We start from the raw sequence: 15916 nt of genomic DNA, 5'->3' as shown, positions 1-15916 counted from the left end.
TGTTTTAGTGCCAATGGCATGGGTAACTTACACATCTGTGAAGGCACCGTTAACAACAATTAGTGTCCTCAGTTCCCAAACGTTTAGTGAATATTGTTAAAAGAAAAGGTGATGTAACACAATGGTAAACATGACCCTGTCCCAGCTTTTTTGGAACGTGTTGCAGCCATAAAATTCCAAGTTAATGATTATTTGCTAAAAACAATAAAGTTTATCAGTTTGAACATTAAATATCTTGTCTTTGTAGTGTATTCAATTAAATATAGGTTGTACATGATTTGCAAATCATTGTATTCTGTTTTTATTTATGTTTAACACAGTGTCCCAACTTCATTGGAATTGGGGTTGTAGTATAGTTTATGTATATCTCAATCACCAATTAGCAATTTAGTAGACTCATGTGCTTGCTTTGATGCATCTTGAGTTTTCTGCATCTCTCCATAATATTCATACATCCATCCATCCATCCATTTTCTACCGCTTATCCGAGGTCGGGTCGCGGGGGCAGTAGCTTTAGCAGGGACGCCCAGACTTCCCTCTCCCCAGCCACTTCATCCAGCTCTTCCGGGGGGATCCCAAGGCGTTCCCAGGCCAGCCGAAGGACGTAGTCTCTGCAGCGTGTCCTGGGTCGTCCCCGGGGTCTCCTCCCGGTGGGACGTGCCCGAAACACCTCACCGTGGAGGCGTCCGGGAGGCATCCGAATCAGATGCCCCAGCCACCTCATCTAGCTCCTCTCAATGTGTAGGAGCAGCGGCTCTACTCTGAGATCCTCCCGGATGACCGAGCTTCTCACCCTCTCTCTAAGGGGGAGCCCGGACACCCTGCGGAGGAAACTCATTTCGGCCGCTTGTATCTGGGATCTTGTTCTTTCGGTCACGACCCACAGCTCGTGACCATAGGAGAGGGTAGGAACGTAGCTCGACCGGTAAATCGAGAGCTTCGCCTTTTGGCTTAGCTCCTTCTTTACCACAACGGATCGATACAAAGTCTCCATCACTGCAGACGCTGCACCGATCCGCCTGTCAATCTCCCATTCCATTCTTCCCTCACTCGTGAACAAGACCCCAAGATACTTGAACTCCTCCAATTAGGGCAGGATCTCATCCTCGACCTGGAGAGGGCACGCCACCCTTTTCCGACCGAGGACCATGGTCTCAGATTTGGAGGTGCAGATTCTCATCCCAGCCGCTTCACACTCGGCTGCGAACTGCTCCAGTGAGAGTTGGAGGTCACGGCTTGATGAAGCCAACAGAACCACATCATCAGCAAAAAGCAGAAGAAATTCGCTTAGAAATTCTGTCCATAAAAGTTCTGAACAGAATCGGTGACAAAGGGCAGCCTTGGCGGAGTCCAACCCTCACCGGAAACGAGTCCGACTTACTGCCGGATATGTGGACCAAACGCTGACTCCAGTTGTACAGGGACCGAACAGCCTGTATCAGGGGGTTCGGTACCCCATACTCCCGAAGCACCCCCCACAGGACCCCCCGAGGGACACGGTCGAACTAAATGAAAAAATGCTGTCAAAATAAACAGTACCTCGTGAAGTGTACAGCACATGTATTGTATAGTATACTATTTTACTAAATATGACTTGTTACATTAAAAGCACATTATCCAAATTAGCAGTGAATGCAAAAATGTAAATTTACACAAATGCTGATGTATTTATGATGCTTTTTCGCCAAAGCAAAGTGGTTGAAGGTATCCTTACAAGCTCAAACATGTTCAACATAAAGCATACACAAGAGTTTATACATGCACAACCAGCTTTTGTGTCTTTATGCTTATATTTTACAGCTATTTTAAAGACCGTACATTCTCAAAGTGCCCTGTAAAAAGCTGCAATATCAGACTTTCTTGATACCAGCAAAGACGCACCTTGAGGCACAAGAAGTGAAAACAGATACTCAGCCTTATATTGGAGTAAACAGTGATGCGTTAAAATTGTTGCAACGTAACAACAACAAAAAAACAGAAGGGAGGATGAAAACTTGCCACCTATGAACGTGTTTGTGTGTGTGTGTGTGTGTGTGTGTTAACTGGCCAACATTCCATATGGGAGAAGACTCCATGGGAAATAGTCGTCTTTGTTAGCCTGTGTCTCCTGATGATATCTCCCCTTTTTGCCAGGCAGATTTAAACAATGGGAAGCATGTCTGTGGTGGAGGTATGCTCTTTTTGAGCTCCTCATGTGGAACAGATAAAGCTGGGCATGTCCTTGCTTGCTCCTATCTCCAGTCATGTGGCTTAAGGTAGCTGGCAGGGGTATCCCCATAACAAATACGACCCAGAGTGGGGAGTGGGGAGAGGGGAGCAAAACACCCCCAAGGGCCTACTGTCATGCTATTCAACATCAAGTTGAAATATGTACTTTTCTGCTATTGGAACATGCAACTCTTCAGTTGCAAGTGTTGGGTGTCTTAAATACACATCCTCTAAGAGCAACTCATGTGAAACAACAAGCATTTAAAGTGCCCACCTTGGTATATTAGCTTTATAGGAACCAGGCCACCAAGCTTCAGGCTTTTCCCCCTTGAATAACAAAATGTTTATTAGCTAAAAAAGATGTCATGGGCAAAAAGGATGATATGAAACACAGAAACAATATGTGTTTGTGTTTATGTCTGTTATTTAAAGGTAGACAAAAATGGGAAATAGAAAGACAAAGGCCTGTATACTATACAGTAGGTATAGCATACACTACAGGATCCACTACGGCTTCAAAAGATCAGTTTCCCCAATGATACACAATAAACAAAGCAATCCTGCAACCATTCACACTCACATTTACTTCTTCACTGAATGGGAACTGAACCAATGATGTCTGCACCAAAGTCAGGCAAGTAATAGATGCACCTGACACTAAGAATGGACTCACTAAATGGGGGGGCAAAACCATAACATTGTCTGTTGGGGGGCAGTAATCACAGTGACAGAAGAGAACTACAAACGACCCAATTTGGATCAGTAACAACATTTAAATTATAGACACCTGATGCATATCTGATTTTTTTTTACATTGAGGTTCATGCATTATTCACTGAGATGGATGATTTAAAAAGGAAATCAAAAATCCTGTGTGCCGACTTATGCAGGTCTGGACAGAAATGTTTTGAGGAGTTTTTGCTGTTTCGCTAACTTAAAGAACCTCTAATGGTGTGAACATTGGCACTTATTCCGAAGTTCTGGACTATCTCCAAAAAAAAAAGATCCTCCCCAAAAGAAATTAAATAGTCATTCTTGGCTTGTTTTCTGATTAAATATTTGATTTTCTGGCCCGCCCTCATTTAGGTCGAAATCCTGCGTGAACCTGCTGGCGTCAGCGGATGAGCATGTTTTCTTATTAAACTATTATATGTTCTGTGGTGTAATTGCTGCCGATATTGACAGTTTGGATGTTTTTTTTTTAGACAATAACGAGTGAAAATAGTGAAGTTATATAGATTTGAGTAGGCTTGTTTTGTTAAAATCGATCACGGTAATGGGTCATTGCACAAGGAAGACAGTGCATGAGGTCAGTGCATGCAAATTCAATTATGACTATTTACAGTTTTGTCAACTCAGTTTCGTATTGATTGCATTGCTCACCTTTGAAAAAGAGTTTGGGAGGATGACGTGACACAGGCATTTGCTTTTAAAGGCGTCGTGTGACTGCAACGGACTTTGATATGCATGGCTGGCTGGTGCTGTGTTTGTACCATTTTAATCAATGACACCGTAATAAGTTAGCAATTTTTTTAGCGTATTAAATTAGTGATTGAACATAATTTAGGGCTGCTGTTGTGTTGATGTGAGTGTGCAATGGTAAATGACAGCAATACCAACCTGAAGAAAGCACAAAGGTGTGTTTGATTACATTTTTTTTTACTTTCCTAAAAGGCTGTCATTTTGGAGGTGGGAGATTCTGCCCGACAGCGACAATATATAAAATATGAGTAAATACTGCCACTTTATAGTATAGTACTTTGTCTATGTGGAGAATTGGTCTCCAATTTCTTTCGCTGCGGTCATACCAGGAGATGGCGGCATATTGATTTTAGTGATTTAAAAGGGGTGTTCCCAGGGCAACTAGTTATTAACCGATTGCTCCAAAACGGTTTGATATTATTGTAAATGACTGGCAGTTTAATTTTCTTAAGAAAAAAAATGCATAAACAGAACTTGTTAGTGAAATATAAGCCATTAGGTCGCTATGGGTCCTTTAACAAACGATGATGAAAACACACTTTCTTGGCTCAGGCAGAAAGAGAGGAGACCAGTTGTGATTCTGTGTGAGGTTACCCTGTATGTTAATGAGGAACACAAGGTCTCCTTCCCAGAGTGTATCGTGACAGGTGAAGATTGTTTCGGATGAGCACCACTCTTCTACATCTTACACATCTTGACCCACAAATAGCTTTCGGCACCACCGGACTAAACGCTAAAGCTGAGCCAACCTCAGTTTTGAGATGCTCCTTATCTGTCTTGCAGCTTGACAGACACCTAGAAGGCACATACTCTCTTTGTTTCATTTGTGGAGAAACAGTCATTCGTTGGTAAACAGTCATTCGTCAAACCTTTGCTCTTATGGCCCGTTCAGCTTCCAATTCTTCCTCCAACTCCTCAATGCGGGCCTAAAAAAACACAAAATTGGAATGGCCTTCAGTGCAAAAAAAATACAATTTACACTCAAATAAGGATGAATAGAAGATCAGACATTTTGTGTTATCTTATGCATTGCATTGTCTATATCGGAGCGTCACCCCAGCAGATTTTTTGCTATTTCAGGACAGTTCTTGTGTGGTCACACAGTCAGTCGGTTTCCTACAATCTGTTGTCTCTTGGGATTTGGCGTGCCTCTGAATTTTTTCTCAGGTAGCAATTTAGAGCAAGAATGTCTTGAGCCACAGTCATTGTCAGTATTCTGACCAAGTGCAGGGTCTACTATGTCCGGTTTGGGAGCCAGTCCTAACATTTTTTTTTTTTTTTTTGCGATTACCAGTCAGTGTAGATATTGAAGGACAATTTGCAAATGCAGAATTGAGGTCATAACCACTTAGAAATCTTATAGAATTAATGTTAACTTAATCCTTTAGGATGCTCATTGAAATAATTTGACAATAATTGAATGTATAATTTGAAGCCTAGACAATCGTTAGGCTATATTTAAATATTTTATGTGTGTTATTATGAATGTACTTTAATATAATATCATATTATAATTAGGGGCGGCACGGTGGGAGACTGGTTAGCACATCTGCCTCAGAGTTCTGAGGACCGGAGTTTGCATGTTCTCCCCGTGCCTGCGTGGGTTTTCTCCGGGCACTCCAGTTTCCTCCCAAATCCCAAAAACATGCATGGTAGGTTGCTTGATGACTCTAAATTGCCCTTAAGTGTGAATGTGTGCGCGAATGGTTGTTTGTTTATATGTGCCCTGCAATTGGCTGGCGACCAGTTCAGGGTGTACCCTGCCACTCGCCCGAAGATAGCTGGGATAGGTTCCAGCACGCCCGCGACCCTAGTGAGGATAAAGCGGTACAGAAAATGGATGGATGGATGGATTATAATTAGGGCCTGATTGATATGGTTTTTTTAGGTCGATTCGAATATTTGGCAGAATAAAATTCCGATAACTGATTAATCGACTGATTGATTAAAAACATATATAATGAATAAAATATATAATGAATAAAATACGATATTTTTTGTTACCTTAATGCTAACAACAATAAAGGTATGAATTACAACAACTGACTGTTTTACTATACTTTGTCCTTTAGTGGAAGTATTTACAACAGGGAGAAAAATCAAGTCAATTTTTTTTAATGTTTTTTATGAATGTCATTATGCTTTGTCTTATGTTGTAATATGTTAATGTGTAAAATTAAAATAAAAAAGACAAAAATCAGCAAATAAACAGCCGATGTTTGCCGATATGAAAAGGGCTAATATCGTCCGATTAATCGTTGGGGCTTAATTATAATAATACAATTGTATCCATACATTTTTTGGACTGCTTATCCTTTTCAGGGTCATGGGGGACTCGGACAGTCACACTGTCACTATCCACGCTGCATGCATATAAGTCAAGCTTGTGAACTATATCACAGGGTTGGCCAACTAATTTTTCTTGTCGGCCATATCGTAGTTATGGTTCCCTCAGAGGGCTGTTATGACTGTGAAAACATAGAATTGTATACATACAGTAATCATCTCACTTTATTACAAATACAAAATAAACGGATGGATACAAAGTTTTGAAATCAGAAGCTAATAAAATGATTGTTCACCTACTATTCAATTTGCTTTAAAATGGGGATTGGTCACAAGAAATAATGTTTGTAATATCTCTTCTCAACATTATTGACGCACATGATTTGCTTTCGCAGATCACATAAAATGATGTAGCGGGCCGGATCTGGCCCCCGGGCCTTGAGTTTGACAGATGTGCACAACACCACCAGTGACATAATACAATTATATTGCACTATTGCACACTGTTTGGCTGGTAGGAGTACCTGAGCGCTGGCCCATTTTGCCTCAGTAGGCGCAAAATTTTACATATCCCATGAAAAATAATGACATCCTTAAATGCTCCTTGATACGTCACATATTGCATGGGATAAAATTAAATAACATTGTAATAAAGCTTTTCATGCACCTGTTAGAAAAACAATACCAAATAAATGATATACTAAAATCACATATATATATAATAGCATGTAATATTGGGTAGTAATTTATTTTGGCATTAGGTCATGTGACTATTACTGTTTTGAGCCACTGCTGACATAATCCACTTCAAACCACGACTTTTCTTTTACATGCAAAGTGAATACTGAACTTGTAAAATATGACTCATATTTACAGCTGCTCATAACTACACATATATTACATATATTTAAAATATATATGGAACCCACAAATGTGCACCGTTGTATCAGTAAATTGCATTATTGCATTCAGTGAAATCATGATGAATTGACAATAAATCATCTGCAACACATTAATGTTTCCATTGATTAACCTCAGGACAAAGCTGTATTTTGTTTTACTAATCAGAATAAATTGCCAGTTCCTCCCAAAGTGGTTCATCGCTACATGTTGTGTCACGTTCCTGCGCTATCTGCAACCTCGATCCATGTCATATTGTCAGGAAATGTGTCTGACAGGGCGTGTAGCCCACGGCCATTCACAAAACAACACAGGTGAAAGACACTCACTTGCTACTCACAGCTCCCTAAAAACTAAAAGGCATTTTAGCGCAAAATAAACCCATCACATTGATGGGAATTTTCTCATGCAGGCTAAAAATATAGTTCATACTTTAAAAAAAAGTTATTTTTAACTTCCAACTTTTTGAAGATTGAGACAAGTTTTAAACAACATAAAAAAAAAAGAATAAACTCACATGCCAGCGAAGGACCTCTGTCGAGAGAACAGCCATGGTGAGGCAGCAGCCTGACCGACTGAATGACTCGTCTCTCTCACATACGCGCATGCACACACACTGTGAAAGTCCTCCAACAATTTACTGTCCACACCCCCATATTTGTGTGCGGTCTTTTTTTCTCAGACAGGCGCAGCATGCACCACTCACATATCTGTTTCTTGTTACATTTCTACTTTCCAAACCCTCAAAACAAACACTGTGGCATCCACAGATGTGTCAAGATCGCAGACTCAGTGGGTACATAAAATTTAGACTAGTTACTATGTTTAAGTTAGAATGATTTTATGAATGCACTTCTCTGAGAAGGAATTTATTCATTTTTTTTTTTACCTTTGAACAATATAGGCAATAACAAAAGGAGCCCATCATTGGAAAAAATGCTTGACGCATTTGTTCTAGCTTTCTAGCTCCCCCCCCCTCATCAGGACTCTAACATGAATAACTGGCCATGAATTACAATCAGATGTGGCCTCTGTGGCTAAGGTCTCTTCTCCCCGTGTCTGATGGGACTGTCAGCAGGCGTGGGTAGTTATATCCTCTGTAATTCCCCCTGAGTCGATCAAAGGGGAAAACATTAAGCCAAACAACTGCAAGTAATGCTTGGGAATCATCTGTACCGAGCCTTGCACACCTCCTGCAGAGCAGATGAGAGCCCACCATACTGTACACATGTGCTCAGACAATTCAGGTCCTCGGCAACACTCCTGGAATTTATCACTTTGTTCTTTTTAAATGTCTTCAGATGGCAGTGCAGGGCTTCTAAATGTAATTCATGGTAGTTTGCCTGGCTTGAGAGATCGGCAGGAGACAACAGGTTGTCTTTGCCAGGTTTGCTGTAGGTTGCAGATAATGGGGTCAAATACATATGAAAACAATGCGATTCCTGTTTGACAAAGTGGAGAAATTAGATAGCGGACCAAGTGGTTACGTTCCGCATCAATATAAAAGAATGAACATTTTCTGAACTGTGTTGACTTTTTGGCATCCGTGAGATGTGGGTGATTTAGGGCTAATATGGTTCCACTTTGTAGCAATTTATCAGATATGTTGTTTTTTAACCACATAATTTAAACCAAAGAGCCTTTGGGGTAAAAAGAACTTCATTTTCTCGGACTGTGATGACCCTTTCTAAACTGACGGCTTTACGACCACGTAATAAAACCACAATGAGCACAAGATTTTTGTAGAAATAACCATGAAAAGTTTCGCCATTTAACCTTGATGACATTCTCTCTCGTCCAATGACTTTGACTAACAGCACACTTGAGAGCAGCTTTGTTGTGAAATGTAGTTTCAATTTAAATGGTAATGATTTCATACTCAAGTGACAAACCTTTTCTGCTTTTTGGCATGTTGTGCTGATGACGATCCTCACATAATCAAGGCCCTAATCAGTTGTGAATGCAGGAAATACGAGGGGCAGTCAAAAAGTAGTGAACCCAATTTAACCCACTAATAATTGATTTTTTTCAGAAATGTTCAGTTCACAGTTGGAATACTTGTTTGAAGGGCTATTGTTTTTTAAATTATGTTTAATCCTGTCCTCTTCCTTTCCGTCATGTTGGAAATGCCATCATTGTTAGATGCCCATCAGAAGCAGAGAGCTGTGAAAGAATTTCTAGCTTTGGAAGGGGATCCACCACTAAACATTTTCAAATGGTTGCAAAAGGTGTATGGGGGCAGCAGCAATAGGCTACAGCACAGTCAAAAAGTGGGTGTCCAGGATCAAAGGTGATGAAAAAGAGCCTACATTGAGCAACCTCCGTGACAAGCAAAGGTGCTCGTGAAATCATCTGTTCCTTTGGCTGGACAAACCATAAACCATCCCCTATACTCACCCGATCTGCCACCATCAGATTATCACCTTTTTGGATATTTAAAGGAAGGAGTTAGCAATGAACAAGTTATGCAAGCTGTAAAAAAAAAAAAAAATTAAAAAAAAGGGTTAAAAGCCTACTGAATTTTACAAGCCTGGCATACTTGTTTATTGATGGACAGTCGGTGTTGTGAAAAATATATTATTATTATTATTATATTATAAAGTAGAAATGAAACCCCCAATTTTGTAACTTTATTTTTACGTTTATATTGCCTTTTTATTGCAATAAATAAGGTTGTGTCCTCTCTCCGCTGCTCTTCTCTCTCTACACGAACGACTGCACCTCAGCGAACCCGACTGTCAAACTCCTGAAGTTTGCAGATGACACCACTGTCATCGGCCTCATCAAGGACAGTGACGAGTCTGCATATCGACAGGAAGTGGAGCGGCTGGAGCTGTGGTGCGGCCGACACAACCTAGAGCTCAACACGCTCAAGACTGTAGAGATGATCGTGGACTTCAGGAGGCATCCTTCGCCACAGCTGCCCCTCATGTTGTCCAGCCGCCTTGTGTCAACCGTCGAGACCTTCAAGTTCCTGGGAATTACAATCTCTCAGGACCTGAAGTGGGCGACTAACATCAACTCCGTCCTCAAAAAGGCCCAGCAGAGGATGTACTTCCTGCGGCTTCTGAGAAAGCACGGCCTGCCACCGGAGCTGCTGAGACAGTTCTACACAGCGGTAGTCGAATCAGTCCTGTGTTCTTCCATCACAGTCTGGTTTGGTGCTGCTACAAAAAAGGACAAACTCCGACTGGAACGGACAATCAAAACTGCTGAAAGGATTGTCGGTACCCCCCTACCCACCATTGAGGACTTGCACGCTGCCAGAACTAAGACAAGGGCGTGCAAAATCCTCTCTGACCCTCCGCACCCCGATCACCAGCTCTTCCAGCTCCTTCCCTCAGGTAGGCGCTACCGTTCAATGCAAACTAGAACTAGTAGACATTCCAACAGCTTCTTCCCTCTTGTGATCAACTTCTTAAACACCTAACCTATAATTCCATTACAACAAGCTGGCAATTTTTTTTGACTTGAGTTCGTTGTCACATTTCGGTGGGGCCAATTATGTATTACTCGTGCACTCACTGTAGTTGTCTCGCCATGCTGCACTATTTGCATATACTGGCCACTCATGCCAGAGTAGCATCTGCTCCATTGCACACTGTTTGAGGAGTATCTGTAACATTTGCACAACCAACATTGTCCCAGATTATCGCACTACTCGTCACTTTAAACCGCATACAGTCCTTGAAGTCTCAGCGCCCCTTGCACAATGCTCATTGCACCGGTCTATTGCAATATTAGTCATTCGAACTGCTCTAAGTGCTAGAGGACTCTGCATCTTTTTGCAAAATTGATTTTTGTCAATGTCTCTGTCTCCAAAGTGTTCTGTAAATTGACTGTCTGTTGTACTAGAGCGGCTCCAACTACCGGGGACAAATTCCTTGTGTGTTTTGGACATACTTGGCAAATAAAGATGATTCTGATTCTGATTCTGATTTGTGTACTTTGGCAAGATACTAAATCCAAATTGCAGGTCTGAGGAAAGAAAAGGTCAAACTTGCAACATTACTAGGTAAAACTGATAAATATCTACTTTTTTAAAGTCTACATTCTACATATTTTTCGAAAGTTGTAAGAATCACAAGAATCAACATAAGCATATAACTTTCTCCAGCCATCCATTTTCTGTACAGCTTGTCCTCATTAGGGTCTCAGGTGAGCGGCAGCACATCTCAGCCGGTTAAAGCATACAGTATATGACTTTCTCATAAAATTACTACGATATTGTTATGATCGTATTATGACTTTGTCAAAGAAATTACAACTTAATTTTTATAATATTTCAATATCTGGATTTATGGCCTGTTTTACTGCAACTTTGGCTCGCTCCTCCCCCCTCCTCTACTTTATACCTACAGTGTATGTGATTTCAAATACTGCCATTGGAAGATGACTGGACGTTAAAAAGGCAAGCCAGAAGAGTAATTTAGTTTTTGTTCGGTTCTAGAAAAAAAAGACCATAACAGACGTCAAAAAATGTAAACTTACCTGCAGTTCTCGGCTCTTCTTCTGCAGTCCATTGCTGAGGCTCTCTTCAGCTTCAAGCTTGGACTGAATATTGCTTATCTCCATGTCTTTCCTATATTGCCAAGGAAGATCGAGAATTTGATTTTAAACTAAACCAAAATAATCCAAAAACAGATAGACAATTACAAGCTGTATCATGCGCAGCGTAAGTCATAAACAAAATATAAAATGTGCTACTACAAGATTGTATAAAAAATTATATATTGTATATATACAAGACATACTGTACTTTTTGAACACTGGAACATTGTATATTCCTTTTTTGGTCATAAATACTTTTTTGACATTCCCCTGAACTCCTGCTTCCCTGCACTTGGGTCAACCTTTTGCCTACGCACCACCTCGACGAACACTTTACGCGTGACAATAAATAGTGTGTGGTGTACTCACAATGACGAACACAGCACACCACACACAGCTAACCATATCTCCACAGACAATTGTGAGTCCCCCCCAGCCCCCCTCCCCAAAACAGATGTCTGGCAGAGTACCAAGACTGACTTGTGAGATGCAGCACGGTGTCGCAGGGCATCCGGACAGACAGAAAATACAAAGAAGGGAATAGAAGAAGAAATACAAGAAGCTATGCTAACTGTTAGCTTAACTGGTAACCATATTGCAGTGACAAACATTTCTGTTAATTTGGTGGTGAATGACTTGGGGGACACATAATGCAAACACTCAACATAAACAGGTGCTCCTCAATTTGTGTCCAGCAACAGCACAAGCTTCAGGTCATTTACTAATTGGTTACCTTACATTTGACAATGACAGAGTTTGTGAATCAGCCGAATTCTGTGTTGACCACAAACAAGGATTTGTGATTGTAAATATTGAACAGGTTTACTTTTGATTCTTGATTCTGATCTGATTCAGATTTTTACGATTGTGGGCTCGGAGCGGATTGGGGAGGCGAAATCATTCTTCATATACCCGATGACACAGGATAATAGCTCAGTATAACTCTTTAGCCAATAATTGGGCCTTTGCTTTGATCAAAAGGGGGGAATCAGCCCAATTCGTATGTGTACCTGGCTTTAATTGCTGCTTCTATACAAAACAAAAGTTATCCATGGTGGTAAGCACATCTGCCCCACAGTCTGGAAATGTGGGTTCTCCATTGCAACATCACCGTGTGGAGTTTGGTTGTTTCCCCTTGCGTGGTATTTTTCTGGGTTAGGCTAAATGAATACTCTAAACTGTCCATAGGTGGCAATGTGAGTGAGAATCGTCATCTACTGTATATGTTCCCTGCAATTGACTGGTGACCAGTTGAGGGTCTGCCTCTCGTACGAAGTCAGCCGGGATAGGCCATAATGAGGTAATGAGAAAGCAGTATAGATAGTGGATGGACGGATGGATGAATCTAAGGTGACCTCTCACTTATTAAATTCAATTTGATTTCACCCAATTCAGTATGAATTTAATTTCACAAACATCACGAAAGTATTCTATCATATTTGTATTTATTTCTCAAGAACAGATCAGCAGTAATCTGCATGTGAAAAGTCTATTATGAGATCCCCCATGAGGTGCACATTAGGCTCTGTCAATCTTCGACTGACTTTGATGAGTTCACTTGGACTGTTATGTCATCAAGTCTGACAAAGAACTGAATATATATGTATAGAGACCACATTTCTGTAATGAGGTACAAGCCTGAGAGGGATCTTTTATTATCTGTTGTGAAACAAGACAAGCCTTGGGGTAAGAAAATGTCACGTTTAGTCTAAATTCATGTTATGAGTTATTTAACTTGATATAGAACAAGTTAAATTATTATTATTAGCTATTATGTGTGTGGGAGCCATGTCTGCCCTGCTCAGTTCTGGTTTGTCACTTTTTATTGAGAATGTCAGACATCCATCCATCCATCCATCTTCTGAGCCGCTTCACTAGGGTCACGGGCGTGCTGGAGCCTATCCCAGCTGTCATTGGGCAATCGCAGGGCACATAGAAACAAACAACCATTCGCACTCACAGTCATGCCTACAGGCAATTTAGAGTCTCCAATTCATGCATGTTTTTGGGATGTGGGAGGAAACCAGAGTTCCCAGAGAAAACCCACGCAGGCACGGGGAGAACATGCAAACTCCACATAGGCGGGGCCGGGGATTGAACCCAGGTCCTCAGAACTGTGAGGCTGACGCTCTAACTAGTCAGCCACTGTGCCGCCAGAATGTCAGCCAACAAATCAAATCAGATGTACAATATATTAATGTATTTGTATTTTCATTTATACAGTGCCTAGGATTGTCTGGCGACCAGTTCAGGGCCTCTCGCCCGAAGATAGCTGGGATAGGCTCCAGCACGCCCGCGACCCTGGTAAGGATAACCGGTACAGAAAATGGATGGCTGGATTATACAGTGCTATAGATAATATGTACATTAAATACTAACAGGGGTTCTTCCTGTTTTGTTACCTTATCTAGCTACATATATATACACTATAAGGCAAAAAATCTCTCTGTATAATGCGATACAGTTTCACACCCCTGTAAATGAAAAACCATAATAATAAACTGTCTTTGCTTTACATTGGAGCTCTTCAGATTGTGAAAGTGTATGCACACATGTCACAATCTTTTGTGACGTGTGCATATTTTTCCCCCATACTAAAATCATGCACAAAATGTTCTTACGCCAACATGTAATGCCGGTAAAATGGAAGAAATATGAAATGATTGACAGTTTTTATATTAACTTAAGTAATGGACTCTTTGAAAAACCTTGTAGCTTAGGAACCGAGTGACTCATTCACTTTTATTAATGATCACAGTGATGGAGGATCTTTTAACATAATGACTGGCGGGGTTTAAACATTGTAATGCAGATTAAACTGCTCATTGGTGTGCACAGAGCGTGTCAGAGAGGGTGTATTATGACAGTTGTTACTGTGGATGACTCGTTTTGCTCCTATTAGTGAGTGCATGTGGGTGGATAGTGCACCTTAAAAGAGAGTCAGAGTTTAAGCATTCATGCTTCACGAGAGATTCATTATAGGAAAATGTCGACATTTTTTAATATAGTCCACTGGCTCTGAAACATTTCAAAATGAATATATCTCACACCAGTCCTCAGGTTAATGGAATATCCATTGACGTTTTTTTTTTTTTTTTTTTTTTTAACTTTGTGCTCGCATTGAGGTTTTAAGAATTTTTTTTTTTTCTAGTTGGATAATAATGTAAATCAAGTACAGTATAGAGGATGTACAACCCTGTCAAAAAGTCAGGTTTTTTATATATATATATAAACCCACGCAGGTACGGGGAGAACATGCAAACACCACACAGGCGGGGCCACGATTTGAACCCCAGTCCTCAGAAATGTGAGGCAGATGTGCTAACCAGCCGTGCCGTGTGTGTGTGTGTGTGTGTGTGTGTGTGTGTGTGTGTGTGTGTGTGTGTGTGTGTGTGTGTGTGTGTGTGTGTGTGTGTGTGTGTGTGTGTGTGTGTGTGTGAGTGTGAATATACTGTATATACCCTGTATATAAAATATCTTTTGGAATTATGGTCAAAAAGTTCAGTTTCAGAATTTTTCAAAAATTCACCAAAAATACATTTGAAATCTCCCAAACTTATGTTGTTTGGATGTCACCAACTTGCACATCCAAACAACATGCATTTTACATTAAAAAAAATTAATGCAAATCTAACTCTTACCTTTTGATGATCTCTTCTGGACCATTCCTTGTCTTGTCCACCCCCTCCAGACTCTCCTGAGTACACAGATTGTCACCGTCCATCTTCCTACTGTTCTTCTCCAGCTCGTCACGCTGATAGCGCTCCTGCTCCAGCTGATACTCTAGCTACAAACAAACCATGCGAATACACTTGACACAGCAGTTGACCATACAATTGTACTTGCATGTTTTTTTTTTTTATTTTGACGTGTGCATGAATTTATTCTGTATATGCTCTATTGTAATTAAAGATAAAGACACTCAATCATGTGTCTCTGTTCCTCATCTGAAACACTTTACATACCTGTAGTCATGATGTTACCCATGTAGGTGTTGCCTTAGTTTTTTACTAGATCAGTAGTTATTTTCTTAGTCTTTTTTAGTGCAATGGAGATTAGAGAGTTAAGTTTTCATTTTATACATGAGTTTGTCGAAGTTCTCCTTGAGTTGACACCTTGTGGTGAAGAGGGACTGAGTGCCTGGTGGGCCTTCAACTATTGGACCTGGCCAGGCACTGTCATGGGTGTGTGTTCCGGTTTTTGTCTTCCCCCTGTTTCATACACACTTGCTCCTGAGAGCATCTTCACCACCTGTGCCTCGTTCACCCTAATTACCCCTTGCATTTAACCTCGTGTCTCATTCTTTCTCGTCGCCAGTTCGTTGTACCTTGTCGTTGCGTTCCAGCATTCCTTGTTTCCACGTCAAAGACTCACAGTAAGACTAGACCCTGTTCCGATTATCGACCTCGCCTTTTTGCCTCATGTTTTTGGATACTGTTGCCTTTTTTGGATTGCCTGCCTGTGTACCGACCTCTGCCCGTATATTAAA

The 15916-nt window shown here is 40.9% G+C and overlaps 1 protein-coding gene across 6 annotated transcripts in view; it reads right to left on the bottom strand.

The window, feature by feature from the left end:
• LOC133469618 (myosin-16) overlaps nt 1-15916 on the bottom strand; it is a 72267-nt gene that overhangs the window by 18928 nt on the left and 37423 nt on the right. For 5 of the 6 annotated variants that reach the window (XM_061756900.1, XM_061756901.1, XM_061756904.1 and 2 more), the window contains 3 exons: nt 15069-15214; nt 11368-11458; nt 4560-4616 (listed from right to left, as the gene is read on the bottom strand). In XM_061756900.1, the coding sequence (XP_061612884.1) occupies nt 4560-4616; nt 11368-11458; nt 15069-15214 (294 nt within the window). Of the gene's footprint in view, nt 1-4559; nt 4617-7393; nt 7502-11367; nt 11459-15068; nt 15215-15916 lie in introns of those variants that run through there. The other variant, XM_061756905.1, reaches the window with a different exon arrangement.

Source organism: Phyllopteryx taeniolatus, chromosome 19, assembly GCF_024500385.1.
Source record: "Phyllopteryx taeniolatus isolate TA_2022b chromosome 19, UOR_Ptae_1.2, whole genome shotgun sequence".
In the NCBI taxonomy this organism is placed as follows: Eukaryota; Metazoa; Chordata; class Actinopteri; order Syngnathiformes; family Syngnathidae; genus Phyllopteryx; species Phyllopteryx taeniolatus.
Note: the sequence above shows the minus strand (reverse complement) of the source record. Positions and strands in the feature narration are given on the sequence as shown.